Below are 21565 nucleotides of genomic sequence, written 5' to 3' on the forward strand. Positions count from 1 at the left end.
ATGCCTGCATCCGCTTGGGCTGTCAAGAAGCGAAGCCCAGCGAGAGAGCTGGGAAGGCGAGCCCGCCGCCGGGCCGCGGAGCTGGCAACCAGGCTCGCCCGCAAGCCGCGCGCAACTCCAGATCGTGCAGCGCTTGGCTTCCACTCCAGAGGCCGAGTTAGGGTGGGACAAGATTTCGGTGCAAGTCGCTTTCTCAGTCCCCAGTGTGCGGTCTGTCAGGGTCTCCGAGGCCAAGTGGATGCTCTTAAGGCTTCCGATTCATTCCCGCCCCAGGCAGGGTTTGGAAAAGTGGATACTACCTCCCCCTGGCATCCCCGGCTTAACGCCAGACCCTACGACCTGCCTCCGTGAGCTGAAGCAGCTAGCTCGATTTCCTCGCGCTCTGGAAAAGGGCGGGGACCCGGGCATCCACTCCAGAGTCCGAGCCGGGGTACCCACCAAACCCGCGCAGCGCGCACTTTGCGCCTCTTGCAAAGTTTCCGCGCGGGGCTGAACCGGCTTTCAGCCGGACGCGGGCTCTTACCGTAGACTCCTTGTCCCCGGCAGTGGAAGGGGATCAGCGCCAGAAGTAGAAGGCAGGTCACCTCCATCTTCACGGCCCGTGCTTCATCCCCGCGAGGCGGCGCAGCCCGAGAGGCAGTGGGGGGCGCATCCGCCGGGGCCCCTCGGTGCCCCTTGCGTCTTCCCCTTCCCCGAGAGGCGACGGAGGGGGCGGCGGCGGAGACCAGGAGACTGAGGAGGCGGCGGCGGCGGCGGCAGCGATCCGGGTTTCTCCTCCGGCGGGGCCGCTGCCCGCGTGGGGACGCAGGGGGCGCTGGCCTGGCCCCGGGTGCCTCGGCGCGCCCGGCGCAGCAGCCAGCGCCCCGGCCCAAGGAGCCCGGCCGCCGAGCCTCTCCGGGTCCCCAGGGCTGTCCTCTCGGGGTTCTGGGTTCCAGGGACCCCTCCGCGGAGGCGGAGGCGCTTGGATCCAACAGGCCACCGACGACTGACAAACTTGTCGTTTCCCCGCCCAGGGGACGCCCCTCCGTGGAGCGGGGGCGGGGAGGCCGGGGCTCGGCTCGGGTTAATCCGCTATCTCCAGTTATGCGGCCGGTGCTGGGGGCTCAATGGCCCGATCCAAGGGGGCCGGGCTAGGCGTCCTCTCGGAGGCGAAAAGCCCGGACTCTGGGCCTCCAGAGCCGGGGAGAAGCGCGCGGGCTGGGCTCAGCCGAGGGGCGAGAGCCACGGGTCCCCGGGTCCGCGAAGTTAGCCGAGCCGCGGAGGAACCCCGGGGAGGAATCGTGCCCCAGCGCCCCGCGGGAATGAAGAGAACAATTCCATCCAAGAGAGGCCCCAGAACGCGGGGAAAGAAGGAAAGTTTGAGTCGTTTGAAAAATATTCGCGCTCTCGCCGAGGCCGGGGCTGCGGCGCTGGAGCCGCTCGCCGCCTCTGCTCGCCGCGCTCCGCTCCCGCCGTCTGGTCGCGGCGGTGGCGCTCCCGGGCTCGGAGCTCTAGGGAGAGCGGGGCTGCGCCGCGCCCCAAGTTGGTCGTCCCCGCCCCCGCCCGGCGGCCTCTGCCGGCGGGGGCCCAAAGCAGGCGGGGCCGGGCCGGGCCGGGCTCCCGGGCGCGGCGGCCGCGGGGCTCCGGGCCGTGGGAGCTCTCGGCTAGCTCGGCAACTTGGGCTTCGCTGTACTGCTTCCCCCCACACCCCGAGCTTTTCATTCCGCGCTCCCCCCCACCCCCCGCCTCCCCCGGTCTGCCCCCACCTCCTCCTTCCTCCCCCTCCCCTCCTCCCTCCTCCTCGCGGCTCCTCGTTCGGTCTCTCGCTCTCCCACCCTTTGTCGCTCGCTCTCCTGTTTGATTCCCCTCCAGTTAAAAAAAGGAGCCAATTAAAGGCAGCCCAGCTAGCCGGGCCCAGCCTCTGTCCAATTTCCTCGCCTCCCCCAGGACCAATTAGAGAAAACAAAACAAGGCTGGGGGAAGCGGACTGCCTTTCTGCCTCTCTCCCTCTCTCTCCCCCCACCCCTTTCTGCCCTTCCCCCCTTCTCTCCCTCTCTCCGCCCCCCCATCCCCCCAGCAGGAAAATGTCAGAAAGCAGAAATGGATCCATCTATCCCGAGGACAGTGGCGAAGGGACGTGGGTTTCGGCGCGGGCTCTGCAGCGCGCTTGCACTCGCTCTCCGCCAGCTCTCGCACACCCAGACCGAGCCGGGTGCACGGATCCCAGTCCTCTCGCTGGACAAGCACGGCCGTTCGCCCCGGGGACTCTAACCTAGCCCGCGGGGCACTGCACACTTTGTAAAATGTTTTGCACTTTTGGGGGGCGGGACCGAAGCGGGGGATCGAAGGGGAAGAACCAGGGCGCCCGCGGCTTTCAGGGTCCTGCAGGCGCGCGAGCCGGTCGCCCGCTGTGTGGGTCTGCAGGGCTGTCTGCGTGGCCCTGGAGTCCCTCCGCCCCCGGCCGAGCCCCGCCCCTTTCCAGGCAGCCGCTGCCTCTCCCCGCGTCCGGCGCGGGGGCCGCCGCGGGAGCCGCTGGCTGAGCCCCGGGGCGAACAGGGCGCGATCAGAGCTCCAGCCCTCGCCGCGCGCGGCCCACAGGTTGCCAACAGGTCTGTCCGCAGGACCCCGCAGCTGAAATTCCCCCAGGCTACCCCCGTTCTCCGCAGCTCGTCCTTCTCCCCGTCCTGCCTCCGCTCAGGACCTCAGGCGCCCCCAAGCGCCCCAGGCGCGCCCTCTCTTCCGGCAGCCTAGCCAGGGGCCGGCTCCGGCTACGTGGTCCCCGCACTCCCGAACTCCACTACCTCAAACCCGCCCTCCGGGAGCAGGGGTGGGTAGAGCGCGCCTCCCAAACGCGGGCAGGGAGAGGCAAAGGCGAGCAAGCGAAGCGGGCGGCCTCCCCCGCACTCCGATCGCTTTCCCCTCCCCGGGTCTGGCTAATCTCACCTGCTCCACCTGTCGCCGTTATTTATCTCGGCGTGTGCGCAAGGGTTGTGTTAGGGCAACCCGTGGGAGCGCAGAAAACCGCAACTAGCAAGAGGTGAGATTACAAACCTTTCTCTTCCCCGACTCCCCGGACCTGTTTAACATCTTGGCTGTGATGGGGGTCCATGACTCGACGCATTTGTCAAAACTGAAAGAACATATACAAGACTTAATTTTTCAGCATGTAAATTAAAAAAAATTTTTTTTAAATAATTAAAGGATAAGTCACCCTCTTTCCCAGACCCATTTCCTGCTGGGTCTCTCCTCTCCTGCCTCTCACTGGAGTACCTGCCCCTGACTTCAGGGGTGTGACGGCAGGACTCAGGCCTCTGGGGAAATTCCAGGCAGCCTAGGAAGGGAGGGGCGGCTGTGCCCACCTCCGCGTTTCCTTCTGTCCATCTCAGGAAGTCTGAGACCACCGGAAGAATCCCCCCCCCCGGTATTTTATTGAAATACAGTTGATTTACAGTGTTGTGTTAATTTCTACTGGACAGCAAACTGGTTCAGTTACACATATATTCTTTTTCATAATCTTTCATGGGAAGAATCTTATTCTGCAGCCCACCTCCACTTGACTGAGCCTCCTTTGGCCTCTCCTTTTTTTCCTCTCCTTGCTTTCCTGTGGGTCTATGGCTGAATAAGAGAAGCCAGACCCACTTAGTGCTGGGCACCCAGCAGATGCCAGCTGAAGATCTGTTAAATGAACCAGTGAATGATTCCCATCATAGACCACAGACCACCGACCTAGGATACCCTCAATGCCGCCATCTTTTCTATTCCCCTCTATCCCCAACCAAAGAGAAAAATCCATTTTCTGCCCCCACAGACATACAGAGTTATCAGGTTCTGTATCTTGCCACCCACCTTCCCCACGAAGTCTGAAAGGAAGTGGTACCAACTGAGGGTGCGATGATAAGTACCTTCTTTTATTATCATCCTCTTCCCATTATTTGAAAATCGTCATCTCCTCCAGGAAGCTCTCAATGAGTGATCACAGTGATTCCTGCCCTCCTTGGCTTTGCCTATTTTAAATTGGATGGGCACTTGTCCATGTCATGGTAAACTGCCTTACTATTTTTCAGTTAGCCAACCCCAAATAGCAGTTAATTGCTCCTTTTTGGCTTTGGGATGCATTATTGGTGGACAAGGAACCCCACTGACTCAGCTAACCATCTCTTGAGTTTACTGTCTCTGAACACCTACCCTGGCCTGGAGGAGAGAGAAGACTCATGACGGGGGAGGGACAAAAAGGAGGGGAGAGTAGAGGACCAAATTCTACCGCGGCTGGGATTGAACATTTGCTGTAGCTAATCCATTGTGAATACTCGGCAGCTAATTGTGTGCAGTGTAAATACCTTGACAGCCTGCTTGTCTGTGCCTATAAATTCAGTCATCTCCTCCCCTAGGTGTGCCTGTCTTTGCTGCCTCTGACAAAGTCCTGGGCCTGACAATGAGAAGCAAATAGGAGAAGGAAAGGAACAGTTGGCTTGGGAGCCATGGGTCCTGAGCTCCAGTCCTAACCTCTCTGGGCCTTAGTTTCTCCAGCTGAAAAGTGAGTAGGATCCACATTTCACAGAGTGGTTGAGAGAAACGAGTAATAATAGTAATGGCTGACACCACATGCCAAGCACCGTTCTAAGCCCTTCATGTGCATTAACTGTTTAATCCTCACAACAACTACGTGAGACAGGACTGTTATTCTCGTAGAATGGCACAGAGAGATCTAGTGATTCACGCACCTGCTAAGTGGCTGAAGTGGACTCTACAGGCTTGCTCTTTCCTAGGTATTTAGTAAATATTTTCACAAGAAGTGTTCCTATTCTCTTCTGGAATAGAGAACAATCCTTCTGCGCCCCAGATCGGGCGCTTGGGGGTGGGGCATGAAAGCTAGACCACTGGACTCGAGGCAACAGTGAAGGAGGCCACTGGACACGAGTTGAGACTGAAGCCACCTGGAGGCCTGGTGGTCAACACCCACTGCCAGCCCTTGGGTTCCACTCATGACATTCTAAGAAAAACTCCATCATTTTGCCCTAGAGAAAGCCCAGCCTATGGGCTCCTGGAGGACTAAGTAGCTGCTGACTGAGGGCGTGCGTGAGAGGCTGGACAACCAGGAGCCCCAGACCTCTGTCAAGCAGCGCAACTTGGGGCTTTTGTTGTGAGAGTGCGTTACTAGAAAGTTCCTGCCTCTCGATTATTCGATCATTGGCTTCTAGCAAGTCAGAGCCTGGAAGAAAAAAGCAGGAGAGACAGCGCAAGAGTCTTTGCAGGGAGAGAGCGTCATCACCTTGCAAGGGAAACCGTCTTGGAAAATCATGCAATGGGAGGTATTGATTCAATCTTAGGGGCAAGCCACTTTCTGGTCAGGTAGGAGAGGGCTGGCTGGGAGGGGCGAGGAATGAGGAGAGTTATGACCCTGCTGAAAGACCAGTTTATTAATTCCCGCTCTAACAAATAGCCAATTAATGGTTCCAGCTGCTAATTAGTAAGCAGTTAACTCCTGTTATAAATCGTGCTGCTCGAGACTAGTACTATTGCAATCCTGCAATGACATCCTTGGAAAGGAGGGACCATAGAGACTTTGGTCACCCACCAGGTCCTGTAGACCCCTCTACTCCCCTCCCCCAGACCCCCAGCAGGCTCTCTGCTCTTGGAGTGCAGGATTCAGAGTAGGGACCCTGTCCACTGTCCACATGTTCATTCATGTAAGATATATTTAATGGTTTTTGCTATGTGGCAGGCACTACAGATTCAACGTGAACAAAACAGGCAAGAACCCCTGCTCTCCTGTAAGTAACATTCTGGTGAAGAGACAGATGATATAGTCTGTCAATAGTATTTATTCTAATTTTTAAAGATTTTTTTGATGTGGGCCATTTTTTAAGTCTTCATTGAATTTGTTACAGCATTGCTTCTGTTTTATGTTTTGCTTTCTCTGCAACCAGCGATCAAGCCCACACACCAATGGAAGGCAAAGTCTTAACCACTGGACTGCCAGAAAAGTCCCGATAGTATTTAGATAGTAAGGGAGATACTAAAGCTAGGAAGAGGAGTAGGAAATGTGAGAGCTGAAATGTTAGCGAGAGTGTCCGCAGAAGACCCCACTGACATCTGAAGACCTTAAAGGGGAGAGGGATCAAGCCGTGCCAGTGTCTGACAGAAGGGCATTGCAGGGAGGGGTGGGGGAAGACGTGCAAAGGCCATGTGGTGACAGGGAGGATTTGGTTGGAGCTGAGTATGTGAAGGGAGAGTAGCAGGAGCGAGATCAGAGAGGTTTAAGGGGACAGATCATTCTAGTTTTGCATTCATTGCGGGATGTTGGATTTTAGTCTGAGCAAGATGGGAGCTATGGCAGGGTTATTAACAAAGGAGTGGCAGGATTTGATTGTAGTGTATCAGGCTTGTTCTGGCTCTGTGTGAGGAATTGATTGAAGTGGGGAGGGTTCCACAGCATCCCTAGCACCTGGCACTGTGCCTGGCACTTAAAGTGAAAGTGAAGTGAAATTGCTCAGTCGTGTCCAACTCTTTGCGACCCGTGGACTGTAGCCCACCAAGCTCCTCCGTCCATGGGATTCTCCAGGCAAGAATATTAGAGTGGGTTGGGTGCTCAATAAGTGCTTATCATATGAACCGGTCAATGAAAATTGATGAGGCTAGACTGTGAGACTAGGAACCGTGATCACTTTTGAAAGGCTAATTTATTCAGATTCTCTTGTAAATTACTTATTTTAATAAGGGTGCCCTCATATTTTAATTGTCCAAGAAATTCTACATCCACTCTCCTTCTTGGTCCTTAAAATGTGAGGTGTGTTACGACTTGTGGCCCCCTCCATTTTACAGATGTGAAAACTGAGGCAAAGAGCCATTTACTGACTGGCTTAACAGTGTGTTACTAAAATACCAGTCCTAGAATGACGGGGTGGGGAGGTGCAAAAGAGACAGGAGTCTCTTCCCTTCTTTCTGGCCACTGTGTCATGACTGCACCCTGCCCCGCTGTGAGATGATCCCTCTCTCATTTCCATGATGAGCTGATGTGCCCTGACTCTAGAGCCTTGTGAGCTGTGTCTGAGACCTGGATGCTACCATTTCCCAAGTGAGGGTCACTTGGGTCGTCCCAAGCTCCTTATGTCCACACTAACGTTAGAACAGGGGACATTTTTGTTTAACTTTTTTGAGCTGACAGTTCAGTGGATCAAAAGTAATTTGGTTTGAAAACACATGGTCTTCCCACTCTGAGGAGGTGTAAGGAGCACTGATTTACCCAGCTCTGCTTCCCCAGCTGGCTGCTGGGTCTGGGAAGCAGGTGAATGGAGTGGAAAAGCCAGGTTCTCTTGAATATTCATTAATTCAATAAATATTTATTAAGTCAGGCATTGTGCCTACATCATACTGAGCATCCTGGTGGAGATGTCCAACAAGAAAAGACCCTCAGGGAGCCCCAGTGTGAGGGGAGACACAGCCCTGCCTCAGGGAGCCCCATCTGAGGGGAGACCCAGCCCTGACTCAGGGATCCCCAGTCTGAGGGGAGACACAGCCCTGCCCTCAGGCCCCTCACAGGCAGTGCGGAGACTGCTGCTACAGGTTCATAGATTCTGGTATAAAAAAGAAGCCAGGACATAGAAACAGCAACAGATAACTGTTGACCGCAATAAAGAACCCACACAGGGTAAGTGTGAATGGGATGGGGAACAAGGACAGCTTGGGCGTGGTTACTCTGACTTCCTGGCTCTACTGCAAGATTGTTACACGCGTCTAAGCCTGGTTGCCTGCAGCTTTCCGAGTTTAAACCTAGAGCAAAGGAAGCAGCTTGGTGCTTTATTTGGGTGTTTCTCCCAACAGAAATGTCTCTCTGGGCTCCTGGGAACCAGGCATGTTTGAAGATGAAACTGTGAAGCTGGCATGCACAAGTCAATGCCCCCTGGAAGGAAAACCCAGTCTCTCTGGGGACCAGGTCCCATCCCCACCTGACTCCGCTGGCCTCTCTAGGGAGACACACCTGGCTCAGGCAGCTGCAGAGGACCTGGAGACCAGCTCCTCCCTGGAAGGCCCCATCTGGCACTACGGTCTCATGGATGTCACCCCCCACCCCAGGCTTAGAATGGCACGTGTGCTGTGAGCTCCAGGGCAGGATGGGGTATCCTGATACTGTGTGAATCACTCACAGCACCCAGTGCAGGACTGAGCAGATGGCAGCCATTCGTCTGCTCATTAAAATGAACTGAGGACTTCCCCGGTGGTCCAGTGGTTAAGAATCCACTTGCCAATGCAGGGGACATGGGTTCGATTCCTGGTCCTGGAAGATTCCACATGCCGAGGGGCAACTAAGTCTGCATGCCAGTTACTGCTTCACAGTGTGAAGCCGGCGCACTCTAGAGCCTGTGCTCCGCAACAAGAGAAGCCACAATAAGTCCATGCACCGCAACTGGAGAGTAGCCACTGGTCGCCGCAACTAGAGAAAAGCCCACACACAGCAACGAAGGCTCAGTGCAGCCAAAACCAGATAAACACAATGAACTAGTTCTGGTTACCCTGACTGCCCAGAACAAAAGTAAGCCCTGGACAAGACCTGAATCTCCAGGATAAGGGAGACCCAAATGATCCAGACAAACAGCAAATATATAAGAAGAAATGTTTGAGTTATGGAGAGGCTGAGGGGAAGCGAATTCTTGGGGAAGGGAAGTAGGCAAGTGAGGGACAGGGCATTCTGGGAAAATCACTGTGCACACAAGTGCTGTGACCCTCCACTGCTGCCTCACTCCCGGATGCCCTCTAGGGGAGGAGGTGTGGGTCAGGTGAGTTTCCTGAAAGGGGGGTGGGGAGGTCTGCCAGGCTGGGGGTGGCTCTCCGTCCTTTGTCCCCAGGGCGCCAGTGCAAGGCGTGTCAAATTTCACTGAGCTGGTTCTTTCTCACCTTCTCCAGCACAGCTCTTTCTCGGAAGCAGGATCAAATGTTCTCAAGCTTGAAAAGACAGGCTGGGATGTGAGGGGAAAGGAGGAAAGGGAGGAGAGGGGTGAAGGGAACTTATGGGAGGAGAGGGGGCCAAGGCTGGGCCTGGGGACTGGACCCGTGATTCTCCCAGGTCCCTTGCAGTTTAAGTTCTCCAGCAAAATTCTTTGTCCTTTAACCATCACCTGTTTTTGAGCCCTGCAAAGTGGTGGGGGAGATGGGGGCGAGGGGAGCAGGAAATCTGGACTGGAACAATTGCAGGCACCCACACAGACAGGACCGCTGTGTGGCATAAACTCCAGGGGGCGCCATTCACATAGAATACGGCAGGAACGGCGCCCACCCCCGCCCCCCGCCCCCCGCCCCCGCCCCCCGCCCCCAGCGTGCGACGTAGTGGCCCCTTTGCAGCTCCATCTGCTCTGACCCGACCCCAGGACAAGCTGATGTCATCTACTCTGTACTTCATCCCCCCGTCCCCGCTCCCCGTCCTTCTCTTCCCATCCCACCCCAGCCCCCAGCCCCTCTGACCCCCAGCACGCCAGGCTTAGCCACCACCCCCCGCCCCCCACCACTCCGATGCGCTAGGGGATGGGAGGAGTCCCAGGACTGGTCCCACATGCCCCTTGTTCCAAATATACGACAAGCCCTGGGGACTCGCTGCCTCTTTGATTAACTCTGGATCTCCTCGGAGAACCGCCACGCCCACCGTCCCGGGGGACTTCAGGAGACACATCTGACCCCTGAGCGAGCGTGGAAAGAAGACCCCAAGGGGCCCTCCCACTCAGCCCTTTGAAGTCAATCTAGCCCCACCTCACACTGTTCATCCTTTAACCCAGGACTTCTCTGAAGGAGTATGTAGACAGTAGCATAGCCATGAAATGCTCAGCCTAAATGCCATTTGCCCTCACATCCGCCCAGTTTTAGGGGGATTTGAGGAACAGAGAGGTTCAGTCATTCCCCCAAGGTCACACAGCTAAAAAGTGGCAAAGCTGGTTTTTCAATCAGAGAATTTGATCCACAGACTGTAGAGTCTATACTCTTCTCCACTACTTGACCCTCCCTCTTACAGAGCTGCTAAACTGCTGCTAAGTCGCTTCAGCCGTGTGTCTGACTCTGTGCGACCCCATAGATGGCAGCCCACCAGGCTCCCCCGTCCCTGGGATTCTCCAGGCAAGAACACTGGAGTGGGTTGCCATTTCCTTCTCCAATGCATGAAAGTGAAAAGTGAAAGTGAAGTCGCTCAGTCGTGTCCGACTCTTAGCGACTCCATGGACTGCAGCCTACCAGGCTCCTCTGTCAGTGGAATTTTCCAGGCAAGAGTACTGGAGTTGGGTGCCACTGCCTTCTCCGCTCTTACAGAGAAGAGGGACCAAAAGCTGACATAATAGAGCTATGCTGGCCAAATACATAGCCAATGTATACTAGTATTTGAGTTTAAATAAAGTCAAATTTCAGATTCAGTTTCTCAGTCACACTAGCCAAGTCTCAAGTGCTCAGCAGTCACACAGAGCCAGTGGCTACCCTTCTGCCCAATGCAGATATAGAACTCTTCTATCGTGGTAGGAGTTTTGTTGACAGCAATGCTCAGGAGTCCAATTTCACCCCATATCTACTGCTTACTGTCTGAGTAAATGTGAGGAAGTTGCTTAACCTCTCTGTGTCCAAAAAATGGTGATAAGAATAGTGCCAAGTTCATAGGACTGCTAAATTAGGGGGATTAAATGAGAAAATGCATATGAAGTGCTCCATACTGTGCCTGACACATGGTGAGCATTCTAAAAATTATTAGTTTTATTTTTAGGAATCCTAGTCCAGTCCTTCATTTAACTAAGTAGGCAACTAAGAACCAGAGAAACGAAGGAATTGATTCAAAGTCACACAGAAAATGTAATGCCGAAAGCTAGAGCTCCTGGTTCTTTTATCATGGCCTAATGACACCACTATAGTAGATGGAGGACTTTCACATATGATGCTCTCCAAAATACTGGGAGGTAGTTAAATGAGGTTTCACCAACCCCATTTTACAGATTAAGAAACTGAGGCACGAGAGGGTAAGGTGGCTTCTTCAGGGTCATGATGCTGTTTAGTAGCAGACTGGGGACTTATTACTTTTCAGCATTCTGCCCCCTGCTCTACTTTGCACTGTCTGTGCAGGTTGACATGTGAGTGTGTGTTTGTGTTTCTCATTTGTTTTCCATTCAGAGCTCAGGGACCTTTGCCACCTATCTATATTCTATAGATAGAGTATAAATTATATAAATAACATTAATATGGTCTCAATTATGTAAAAGCTGTTATACAGACTGAAGATGAGAAGAACAGATAGTTCATTTTAATGATTATTGTAGGTGATGGGATTATGAGTGATTTTTATTTCTGTCTTTGTATGCTTCTATTATTCCTATATCTCTGCAAGCAGTATGTTTATTTTTATAATCAGAAATAAGCAAATGTGATTTTCATATACTTTTTAAAAAATTAAGTTCCTCCAGTGTTTCCCCCATGGTCTCCAGTGCCCTCCAAGCAGTCAGGAGGCCTGACCAGGGGTTGGCTTTGCCTGGCCAGATCCACTAGCAGACGGGAGGCTGGTGGTGTGCCTCTCAGCTCAGTCGCCTTCATCCACAGGCCCACAGGTCCCTCTGCACTGGAGTGGCTTTGAATTTACTCAGCAACATCCACACGCAATAAATGTCATATCGTTTTATTTTTTCAAGTCAAATAAATTCAGCTCCCAAGCCTCCAATTGCCAGAGTGTTGAAAAATCTGCTTTAGTTATGTTTGAGGGGAGTCTCCAAGGTCATAGAAGAATCCGGGACCCAGGGAAGAGGCCTCAGGCCTTGTGGTTGCCATGGTAATTGACTCTTGTTGCCTTGGCTCATGAACCCTAGGCCAGGCCTCAGTCAGCCAGCTGCCCTAGACGTGCTCTGAGAGGTCTCCACAGCAGCCCTCTAAGTGACCACAGAGGACCCTGGAGACCCTCAGGGCCTCCACACTTATCATCCAGCCTGCACAAATATCCCCATCTGGCACTGCAGGCCAGAGGGACACAAGGCCCCAAACAAAAGTCCCCAGATTTTTGTTCCTTCCTGGGCTGGAGAGGCCCTTCTCCCTCCTGGTCACTCACTTTTTCCTCATCCCTTATCTAGTCCACTCTCTTCGCTCCCCCTCAAGAGACTTCCACCTCCTACCCTAACTGGGTGGGGGTGTCCCTGCTGCATTGATAACAAAACCCAAAGCTCCTTGAGGCAAGAAAGCCTGGACTCAGTCTCTGACCTTGGTTCCTTTCTTGGGATGAAGGAGGTGGAAATGTCAGTCATTATTCCAAGCGAAATGGGAAAACAAAATAACATTTCAGTGTAGATCCTGGCTGACCTGTCCCTGCCAGGTCAGACTGAGAATAGAGGAGCATTCATGTGCCAGGGATGTGAAATGGAGTCCAGGAAGTCACACCTCCCCCTCACTGGGACCCAGGCTGGGAGAGGACATGACTAGGGGGAAGCCCAGAAACTGGAGTCAGAGAGACTTAAAGTGCTAGACCCAAAGTGGGTGCTCAGTAAATACTTCCTGTTGTGGACAGGTCCAGTGTGGGCACAGTCCTTCATGCCTCTGAGCCTCATCATCTTTATCAGTAAAATGGGCATCCATTTATTCGACAACTTTGTCATGATTACCAGACAGTGTTCCAGGCACAGAGGTTGTACCTGTGAACATAACAAAAGTCCCTCCCTTTCGTTTAGCTGGGAAGACAACATAACAGTGTTATGTCATATCAGGTCTAGAAGAGCCTGTGGGTGCTCAGCCCATATCCTACTGTGCTAACTTCACTGCCCTCAGGCTGACTTCTGATTGCCTTTGCCCAAGGCCTTTGTGCCTGCCTCCACAGCAGCCAGAAGAGCCAGAAACTCTCAGCTCCGTGGGAGCAGCCCTACGCCAGCGACTCACCGGGCTGTTGCATAAACACTGCGACTCCCTCCCCCTTTCGGGCAGAGTGTCTCCAAGGTGTGTGTCCTGCATTGGCTCCCAGAGTTCCCTGTCGGGGTTGGGGCACAGGTCCCCACAGCTAATAATTACTGCAGCTTTTATTGGCTGTCTTCCCTCCCCTGTGTCACTTCCCCATCCTCCCATGGGTGTTTCCTGGAGTCATTGAATACTACTTGCCCTCAGATCCTTATCTTGGGATCTGCATTCTGCCATCCAGTCCGAGACATCAGATTATGATTGATGCTAGCAAAACAAAATTCAAGTGGGACAAGGGGATGGAGAACAAGGAGAGGTGTCTCTTTGGACAGGGTAGTCAGGGACGGCCCCTCTGTGGAGGTAACATTCAGATCAAGGACCTGAGTGAACAGAGTGGGGATATCCGGCTGCAAGGGTCTTCCAGGCAGAGGGAACAGTGGGTACCAAAGCCCTTCGGTGGAAACAGCTGGGAGCATGGGGATGTTAATGACACCTGCCCATTGGCTCACAGAGGAGGATTCCTTGTGGTTGAGGTGGTTGGTCTGTGTAAAGCCCTGGACACAGATGAACCATCAGGACTTTTTAAGGCCCCTCTCAGGAGCTGGCAAGCTCTCTTCAGGGAATTGCTCGGCCTCCTGGGCTGGCCGGATCCACACCTCCCCCTCTGTGCTCACCCAGCCTCTCTGGCAGGGCTTGGTTTTTCCAATAACTCATTAGTGCGGCTTTTGTCATGACTGAAGAAACAAAAGCCCCAACAAGAAAACCATGTTCAACGGCATTATGGGTTATTTATGAGAGAAAGCAAAGCTGCTTCAGCACTGGGGGAGGCCTGGCGGGGCAGGGGGAAGGCAGGAGGTCCCTTCAGATGGGGAACTGGGGTACTTTGGATTTGCCTGGTGCTGGACACCAGCAGCCCTGCCCAGCACAGAACAACCTCTTCTCTCTTCTCACCTCCCCCTGCCAAAGCCACTGTGAGTCACTGCTGCCCGAGCAACTTGATTCCCATCCACCCACTCATCCAACTCTTCATCCATTTATTTATTTATGTATTCATCGATTCATTCATTCTTTCAAACATGCACCGAGGGCCTACTATGTGCCAGACACTAGCTGATGTCAACATCTCTGGAGCATAGTCATGAATCAGCAATCATGTCCTGGAACCAGCTCACACGAGCTCGCAGCTGAGTGTACACATCTCTTCTCAACTGCTCCTTCCCTAGTGTCATTGCTATAGCTTTGTCAGACACGGTGGGAGTATTTATATCACGAAAATTGGCGTGTAGTACAAGTCAGGGTCTTTCTCCTAGAGAGCTGGTTGTTAAACATTTACTAACCCACCACTGCAGCAGGCCTCAGTATCTTGGGCCACACAGAGCTGAACCCCAAGACCGTACAGCCTAAACCTGGGAAGGACATTGACCCAACGTCCAGTGTAACAGGCCCCCTTAGATTTGTTGGCCTCGGAGCCATACCGGACGCCTACATGGTAGTTTTTGCAACCCGGAGTACCTAGAACAGAGAATTAATTTCTATCACACGAGAGGAGAGGTAAGAAGGTATAATAAAGAAGGTGCCTTTGAGCTGAGCCTTTGGGGATAGGTGAGATGTCAGCTCGAATGAAGGTGTTCAGAATGGTGGGAGCAGTCTGAGCACAGGTTCAGAGGAAGGGCCAGGCAGAATGTGTTCACTCCACTTAAATAAAAATGCCATGGCAGGGAGTTGCTCCCACCTATTACCTTCCCAATCACATAGCAAAAGTGAACTGCTTTCCGGAAGGGAAAATTGATATTGCAAGCACTGAATTGTCAGGGAGAGGCTGCTGGTTGAACACTGGGTACTGAGGGATGAAGACACCCCTCCTCCTTCCCCCTCCATTCCTTCTTAAGGAAGGGTCTGATCTACAGGAAAAAATGTGTACAGTGTGTGGAAGCGGCAGCCAGGAGGCCCCACCAGCCCACCCTCAACACCACCGCCACGTTACCACCTGTGTTCGCCGTGGTCTATAACCCCTCGGTTGGCCTCACTTTTACCACTGGCCCCGTCAGACAGACACACGTGCACAAGGTTGGCTTATAGACATCAGCCTGGATACACAAACAAAGCCAAGTGTCCCCAGTACTCCAGCTCTCTGCATTGTGCGTAAGAGGAAGCTTCTCAAAGATTTGACATTTGCCACCTCCTTACTCTGGGAGATAGCTGAGCCTCCCCCAGGTATGTACACACACATACGTGCAGAAGTAAGTATACATTCAGGACACTGAATATACTGTGTGCTGTGTATGCTTCCTTTGTTGATGCCAAACCATTAGACAGGCATGGAGGAGGCTCCAGTCCATTAGCCTTAACAATGCCCCCTGGACCCAGAGCGCCGTTGGCGGCCCACACCTGGCCCACAAATTCCTGGCCACCCTGCTGACCTCGCCCCACTTGTCTGACAAGGAACTGAACTTCCCACCAGTCCGAGGCAGCCTCCCGCTCATCGTCCCTGGTCTGCTGCCAACTGCGTTCTGGGAGGGGAAGCAGAGCTTGACTGTGCACTGCGTTTGTAGAACACTCCACAGTCCTCAAAACACAGATTCATGTTCTCTCATTTCATCGCGGGAACCCTGGGAGGTGGGGATGAGTGTCTCCAGTCTGCAGGTGAGGAAACTGAGGCTCCAAGTGATTATCCAAAGAGAAGGTAGAAAGAGACCTGAGGTGTTCTGATTCAGGCGTTCATTCCACAGGCGCTCGCTGAGTCCTAGACGCTGTGCTAACCCATGGAGACTGAAAAATGAGTACCAGGGGCTTCCCTCATGGTTTAGTGGTAAAGAATCTGCCTGCCAGTGCAGGAGACATAGGTTCAATCCCTGATCAGGGAAGATCCCACATGCTGAGGAGCATCTAGGCCCATGTGCCACAACTATTGAGCCTGTGCTCTAGAGCCCGGGAGCCACAGCCACTGAGCCCACGTGCCTAGAGCCCGTGCTCCACAACGAGAGAAGCCACCAGTGAGAAGCCTGTGCGCGGCAACTAGAGAGTTGTCCCCATCTGCCACAATAGAGAAAAGCCCTCACAGCATGAAGACCCAGCATGACCAAAAACAAATAAATACGATTATTTTAGAAAATGAGCACCAATAACAATAACAATGGTCAATAATAATAATAACTAAACTTCCTGGAGCACATGAACTCCCTTATCTCATCTTTCACCACAGTCCTTGAGGAGGTTCCACATTTACCCACATCTTTCAGTGGAGGGCCCTCGGCATCGTTCCTGTGCTGAAGGGATTCACAGTGAGCTCTAGGTCCTCTCAAGGTCGGCCCAGGACCCTTGACTCCTCTACAATCACTGAGGCAGAGATTCTTGGGTAAGACGCAGGGATGTGTTGGGAATGCATTGTTGAAAAACATTCCCAGGGCGAGCAGTCTGAGCATTAAAGCGTGGGCACCAGAGGGGCCCCCAGAGGACGCACTTGGCAAGGGAACTTTGGGACAGGTTTGTCAGTGCTCCCTGGGCTCTTGCCCCCCCGACCCCGCCCCGTCTTTATCGCGTTTGTGTGACCGCTGTGGGACTTCATCTAGGCCCCTCCTCAACAGACAGGGTGATATGACGTCAGGGGCGCTGCCCTGGAGTCAGACTGCAGCTTCTTGCCTGTGGACCTTGGACAAGCAAGGTTGTCCTTACCCACTTCAAGTCCCAACCCCCCGTCTGTAAAACAAGGCTGGTAATAGTAATAATAATAGCAGTTTCTTCCAGAACGCTTACTTTGCAAGAGGCACTGTTCTGAACCTCTTCCATGTGTTAACTCACGTAATCTCCGAATGTCCCTGTGGCGTTGGCTGTTAGCCCCGGGCCCAGTGTGCTACATGCGATTAGTAACCGTTAGCTGTTATTAGCTGCATCTTCAGCCTCGGGCTCCCTGAGACTGCCCACCTCTCTGCTTAACTCTGCCAACCCCATTCTTCCTCCTGCATTTCTTCTTTCAGCCAATGGCTCTCCATTTCCACATCACCCAGACAGACCCCTGGGACCAAACCTTCGCACCTCCTTCCCTCTTTAAATCCACATTCAAGTCCTGCAACTTCTGCCTCCTCCACATCTCTCTATCCATCCCCTGCATCCACTTCCTCCTCCCATCACCATCACCACTGCTTCTGCAGTTTGAGCCAGCTCGCTTCTCACCTGGATTATGCCAAAGGCTTCCCTGCTTCCAGCCTACGCACCCTGCAAACCATCATCCTGCTCTGCCGGGGATTTTCGAATTGCAAATCCACTTAAAATCCCTCTGTGACTCACCACAGACCCCAGGATCAAGTGCAGACTCCTTGAGCTTAGCTCACAGCTCTCTGAGGGACCAGGGTCTGACTTCCCACCCTCTGCTCCCCCCACATGCTGCAGCATGGCCCGTCCGCTCATGCCAGTTCATTCCTCTGGCCCTTTGCACCTGCAGTTACCACAGTCTGGAGTGTCCTGCCCATCCTCCTTTGTCTAATGAGTTCCCCACATCCCTAGTGACTCAGGCAACATCTCTTCCCTGTAGTCTTCCTGGATCTCCACTAAGTTCTCCTCCATGCTCCTCAAGTAATACCTTTAATACTTGAAATTATAATGACTATATATGTGTGTTCAACAAACAGATATCACCTTGAGCAGATGGTTAAAATTAGCATTATCCCTGTGGTCAGATGGCCCCAGACTCACCACTTACTGATTAATTTCAGCTCCACCATTTATTAGCTGTGTGATTTGGACAAGTTACTTAACTTCTCTGACTCTCAGCTTTCTTGGCTCCAATATGAAGTTAACCCACCATGTAAAGTAGTTGTGGGAACTGAAATATAGAAGGAAAAGTGTTTAGCACAGGGTCTGGTACAACCCAAGTTCTCAATAAATGGTTAACTATTCTCTATACAGGATGCAAGGCATCCTGGGAAAATGAGCTCTGGTTCCTACTAAGAAGAAGGCAGACATATAAGATATGAAGTCCCAAATAAAGAAAGAAAGTTTAAAGGCAGCTCAGAAGAATAACAAATGTCTACAACAATCCACCTCTTGGCTGCATGAGGTCAACATATACTCTTCTTCTGTTCTTAAACTCATCCACGACCAGGACTACCACCAAAACCTGCTTCTAGATAACAGTATCATTATTCCTCACTAACGAAAACTTACCCTTTTATCCAACAGGGTTCAGTCCAAATTCATATCAGTAATTATATCTGGCTATCTGCGATGTCCATTCTCTTTCAAATTCCATCATTATCCCATGTTGATATTCTATAACCCATTGAACAAATTGCAAATATAACTATCAAAAAATCCCTATGTACATATAATAGGGAATGGGGATGGGAGTTAAAAAAAGAAATTTTATTGAAATAAATTGATACATTCATCACAAAGAGGTGCAGTATGGGTAAAACTATAGTTCTTGTTTCTGCATCTAATCACACGACCATAGTTGGTATTTACCACTTCATCCCATGTCCCTTTTGCCCTTCACAAACACCTCAGTTGGTCAGGGTCATTTATGTAGTGGAACAGTCTTAATTTTTCATCTGAAGAAGGCTGAGCTCTTGATGGTGTTGCCTGTTTGGGGTCACTGTGGTCTTCCATTAACTTTAACGACTTGACCCAGAATTACCAGGAGATACCCCATATACCTCCTTGCCCATTTTTCCCCAGTGGTTATTAAGGTCAAGCACCCCAGTCAACACTATAATCCCCCTTTTAGCATGAGAAACCAAAAGGGCCTGATGAAAAACACACCTTCCAGTTCAATGAAACCATTTTGTCGCCTGCTAGAAATATTCCTATTGCTTCTAAAGTAGCGAAGTCTGGGACTTCTCTCATGGTCCAGTGGATAGGAATCCACCTGTCCATGCAGGGGACATGGGTTGGATCCCTGGTCTGAGAAGATTCCACATGCCACGGGTCAGCTAAACCTGTGCCCACAACTACACAGCTCACGCACTCTTGGGCCCCAGAGCCACAACTACTGAAGCCTGCACATTCTAGAGGCCGTGCTCCACAACGAGAGAAGCCACGGCAGTGAGAAGCCCGGCCCCGTAAGAAGAGCAGTCCCCACTCGCCATATCTAGAGACAGCCGGGGCAAAGCAATGAAGACCCAGAACAGCCAAAATAAATAAATGAAGCAGTGAAGTCTGGAGACATGAGGAACTTGCCCCAGTTCAGCAGGGGAGACAGAGAACTGGGGAGCCCCAGTTCAGCAGGGGAGCCAGCGAGGTGGGGAGTTTTTTTTTACTGAGAGTCCAGCTCTGTTTTTAATGAACTTTTGGGCAACAAAATCCCATCCAAAGGCAGGCATGTCAAGAGTTCATGCTTCTTGGGTAAAGCCCACGTCCCTCAAGCCATGCTGTAGACCTAGTGTTACAGTGCAAGTGTCTTCACTGGATTTCTAGAAATTCTCTTTCTCAAATTCCAAGTCTCAAGAAAAGTCAGTCAAGAAAACTGAAAAATGGGAGAAAGTATTGTAATTCTGTTGTGAGAGTTAAAGCTTCATAATCAACATAGAGATGTGACTGCTTTGAAGGGATCAACTGAAGATGTCAAGTTGAAAGCAAAAGCTGAAAACCCTGATACATGGTGTTGAAGGTTAAGGTCAGTGTTTCTGGGAACTGGGTCAAGAGCTCATAGGTAGGAATTTTACTGTCTAAACTGTCAGTCTTGCTTGTAGCTGTGGCTATTATGTCAGTGTATGTTGGGAGCCCTGTCTGCTGCCAATGGTGAGTCATTCTTACAGATAAAATAAATATTAATAAGTTTATATGTATAGTATATCTTATACAAATCCTCTGAGTGATATTCCAAGAAATAAGCTTTGGAAGCAAAATAAGCCCTTAAATTGGCAATTTGGTATGTGTTGTCCTGTTAACTTTGCTGGCATCTGAATGTTACATTCTTCAAGTACTACCCAGTCACGATCACTGACATTTTCCAGTGCTTGAATATTCGCTGTGGGAGAAATGCAAAGAGAAGAAAATAAGAATGTTGCAGAATTCCCAGACCCCAAATCAGAAGCTGATCTAAAATCTGTATGAGCAAAGGCAATATCAATTTTGGCGGCAAAAAGAAAATCAGGGAAAGCAGACAAAGCATTTTTGTTGTTAAACAAAAAATGAGCTTAGATGAAGCAATGTGAGTCCTAACCATCAAATTGAAGGCAATTTTAGACATTTGCTTGACAATTCCAACAATGTCAGCACAAGAGTTTCTATTTTTTCCTATGTCTGGAATTTTTGTTACAAAATGAAGATCAGGTCAAGTGCTGCCTTGTGGGTTTAAATTTTTTTATTTTTATTTATTCATTTGTAAAGAGTATTAAATTTGTTACAGTATTGTTTCTGTTTTATGTTTAGGTTTTTTGGCCACAACGCATGTGGGATCTTAGCTCCCCCACCAGGGATCCAACCTGCACCCCCTGCATTGGAGGGTGAAGTTTCAACCCCTGGACTGCCAGGGAAGTCCCTAAAAAATTTTAAGAATAAAATTTTTAAAATATTAAATACCTGTATCTTTCCATTTTTAATGACTTTAGACATTAATTTTGTGTTAATGCTCCTTTATGTTAATATTTTCTCTTTCAAATATCTACATTAGGAGGCAGCAAATTTACATGTTATTGAAATACATAGTCTTGTCAAAATATGTTGTTTCAGAGTATGGGAATACCTTGGAGATATTACAGGTATTACAGGTTCCAAATCACCACAATTAAGCAAATATTGCAATAAAGCAAGTCACAAATTATTTTTGCATATGCATTCCCCAATGCATATGAAAGTAATGTTCTTACTGTGCCATAGTCTATTAAATGTGCAATAAATATTAAATGTCTAAAAACAATGTATATACCTTAAGTTAAAACACTTTATTGCTAAAAAATGCCAACATCTTCTGAGGCTTCATCAATTCATAGTAGTATCATCAAAAGATCACTGATCACAGATCCCCATAACAAGTATAATAATGATGAAAAAGCTTGAAATACTGTAAGAATTGCCAAAATGTGACAAAGAGAAAGGAAGTGAACAAATGCTGTTGTAAAAATATCACTGATAGGCTTGCTCGACACAAGCTTGCCACAGATCTTCCTTCAATTTGTAAAAAAAAAAAATCAGTATTTGTGAACAGGACAAACCAACCAAGCAAAGCACAATAAAACAAGGTGTGCAGTAACAGTGTTACAGTAACAGTGAACCACGTGTTTATTTTATGTTTTTGGCTGTGCCACATGGCATGCAGGGTCTTCCGGGACCAGGGATCAAACCTAAGCCCCCTGCAGTGGGAGTGTGGAGTCTTTTGTTTTTTACTTTTAATTTTGTGTTGGGATATAGCCGATTAACAATGTTGCGGTAGTTTCGGGTGAACAGCAGGGGACTCAACTGTACATATACATGTATCCATCCTCCCCTAGATTCCCTCACATAACATGGAACAGAGTTCCAGTAGGTCCTTGCTGGTTATCCATTTTAAGTATAGCAGTGTGTACATCCCATCCCAAACTCCCTAACTATCCCTTTCCTCTGGCAACCATAACTTCGCTTTCTAAGTCTGTGAGTCTCTTTCTGTTTTGTGAGTTCACCTGTGTCATTTCTTTTTAGCCTCCACACATAAGGGACCATACGATATTTCTCCTTCTCTGCCTGACTTACTTCACTCTGTATGGGGAGTGTAGAGTCTTAACCACTG

The 21565-nt window shown here is 50.7% G+C and overlaps 1 protein-coding gene across 2 annotated transcripts in view; it reads right to left on the reverse strand.

The window, feature by feature from the left end:
- Nucleotides 1-1447, reverse strand: part of MDGA1 (MAM domain containing glycosylphosphatidylinositol anchor 1) — a 65112-nt gene extending 63665 nt beyond the window's left edge. The window contains exon 1 of one of the 2 annotated variants that reach the window (XM_024983665.2): nucleotides 524-1447. In XM_024983665.2, coding sequence (XP_024839433.1) covers nucleotides 524-590 — 67 coding nt within the window. In that variant the 5' untranslated portion in view covers nucleotides 591-1447. The remainder of the gene's footprint in view (nucleotides 1-523) is intronic. The other variant, NM_001192882.2, reaches the window with a different exon arrangement.
- Nucleotides 1448-21565: the final 20118 nt, after the last annotated feature.

Source organism: Bos taurus, chromosome 23, assembly GCF_002263795.3.
Source record: "Bos taurus isolate L1 Dominette 01449 registration number 42190680 breed Hereford chromosome 23, ARS-UCD2.0, whole genome shotgun sequence".
NCBI lineage: Eukaryota > Metazoa > Chordata > Mammalia > Artiodactyla > Bovidae > Bos > Bos taurus.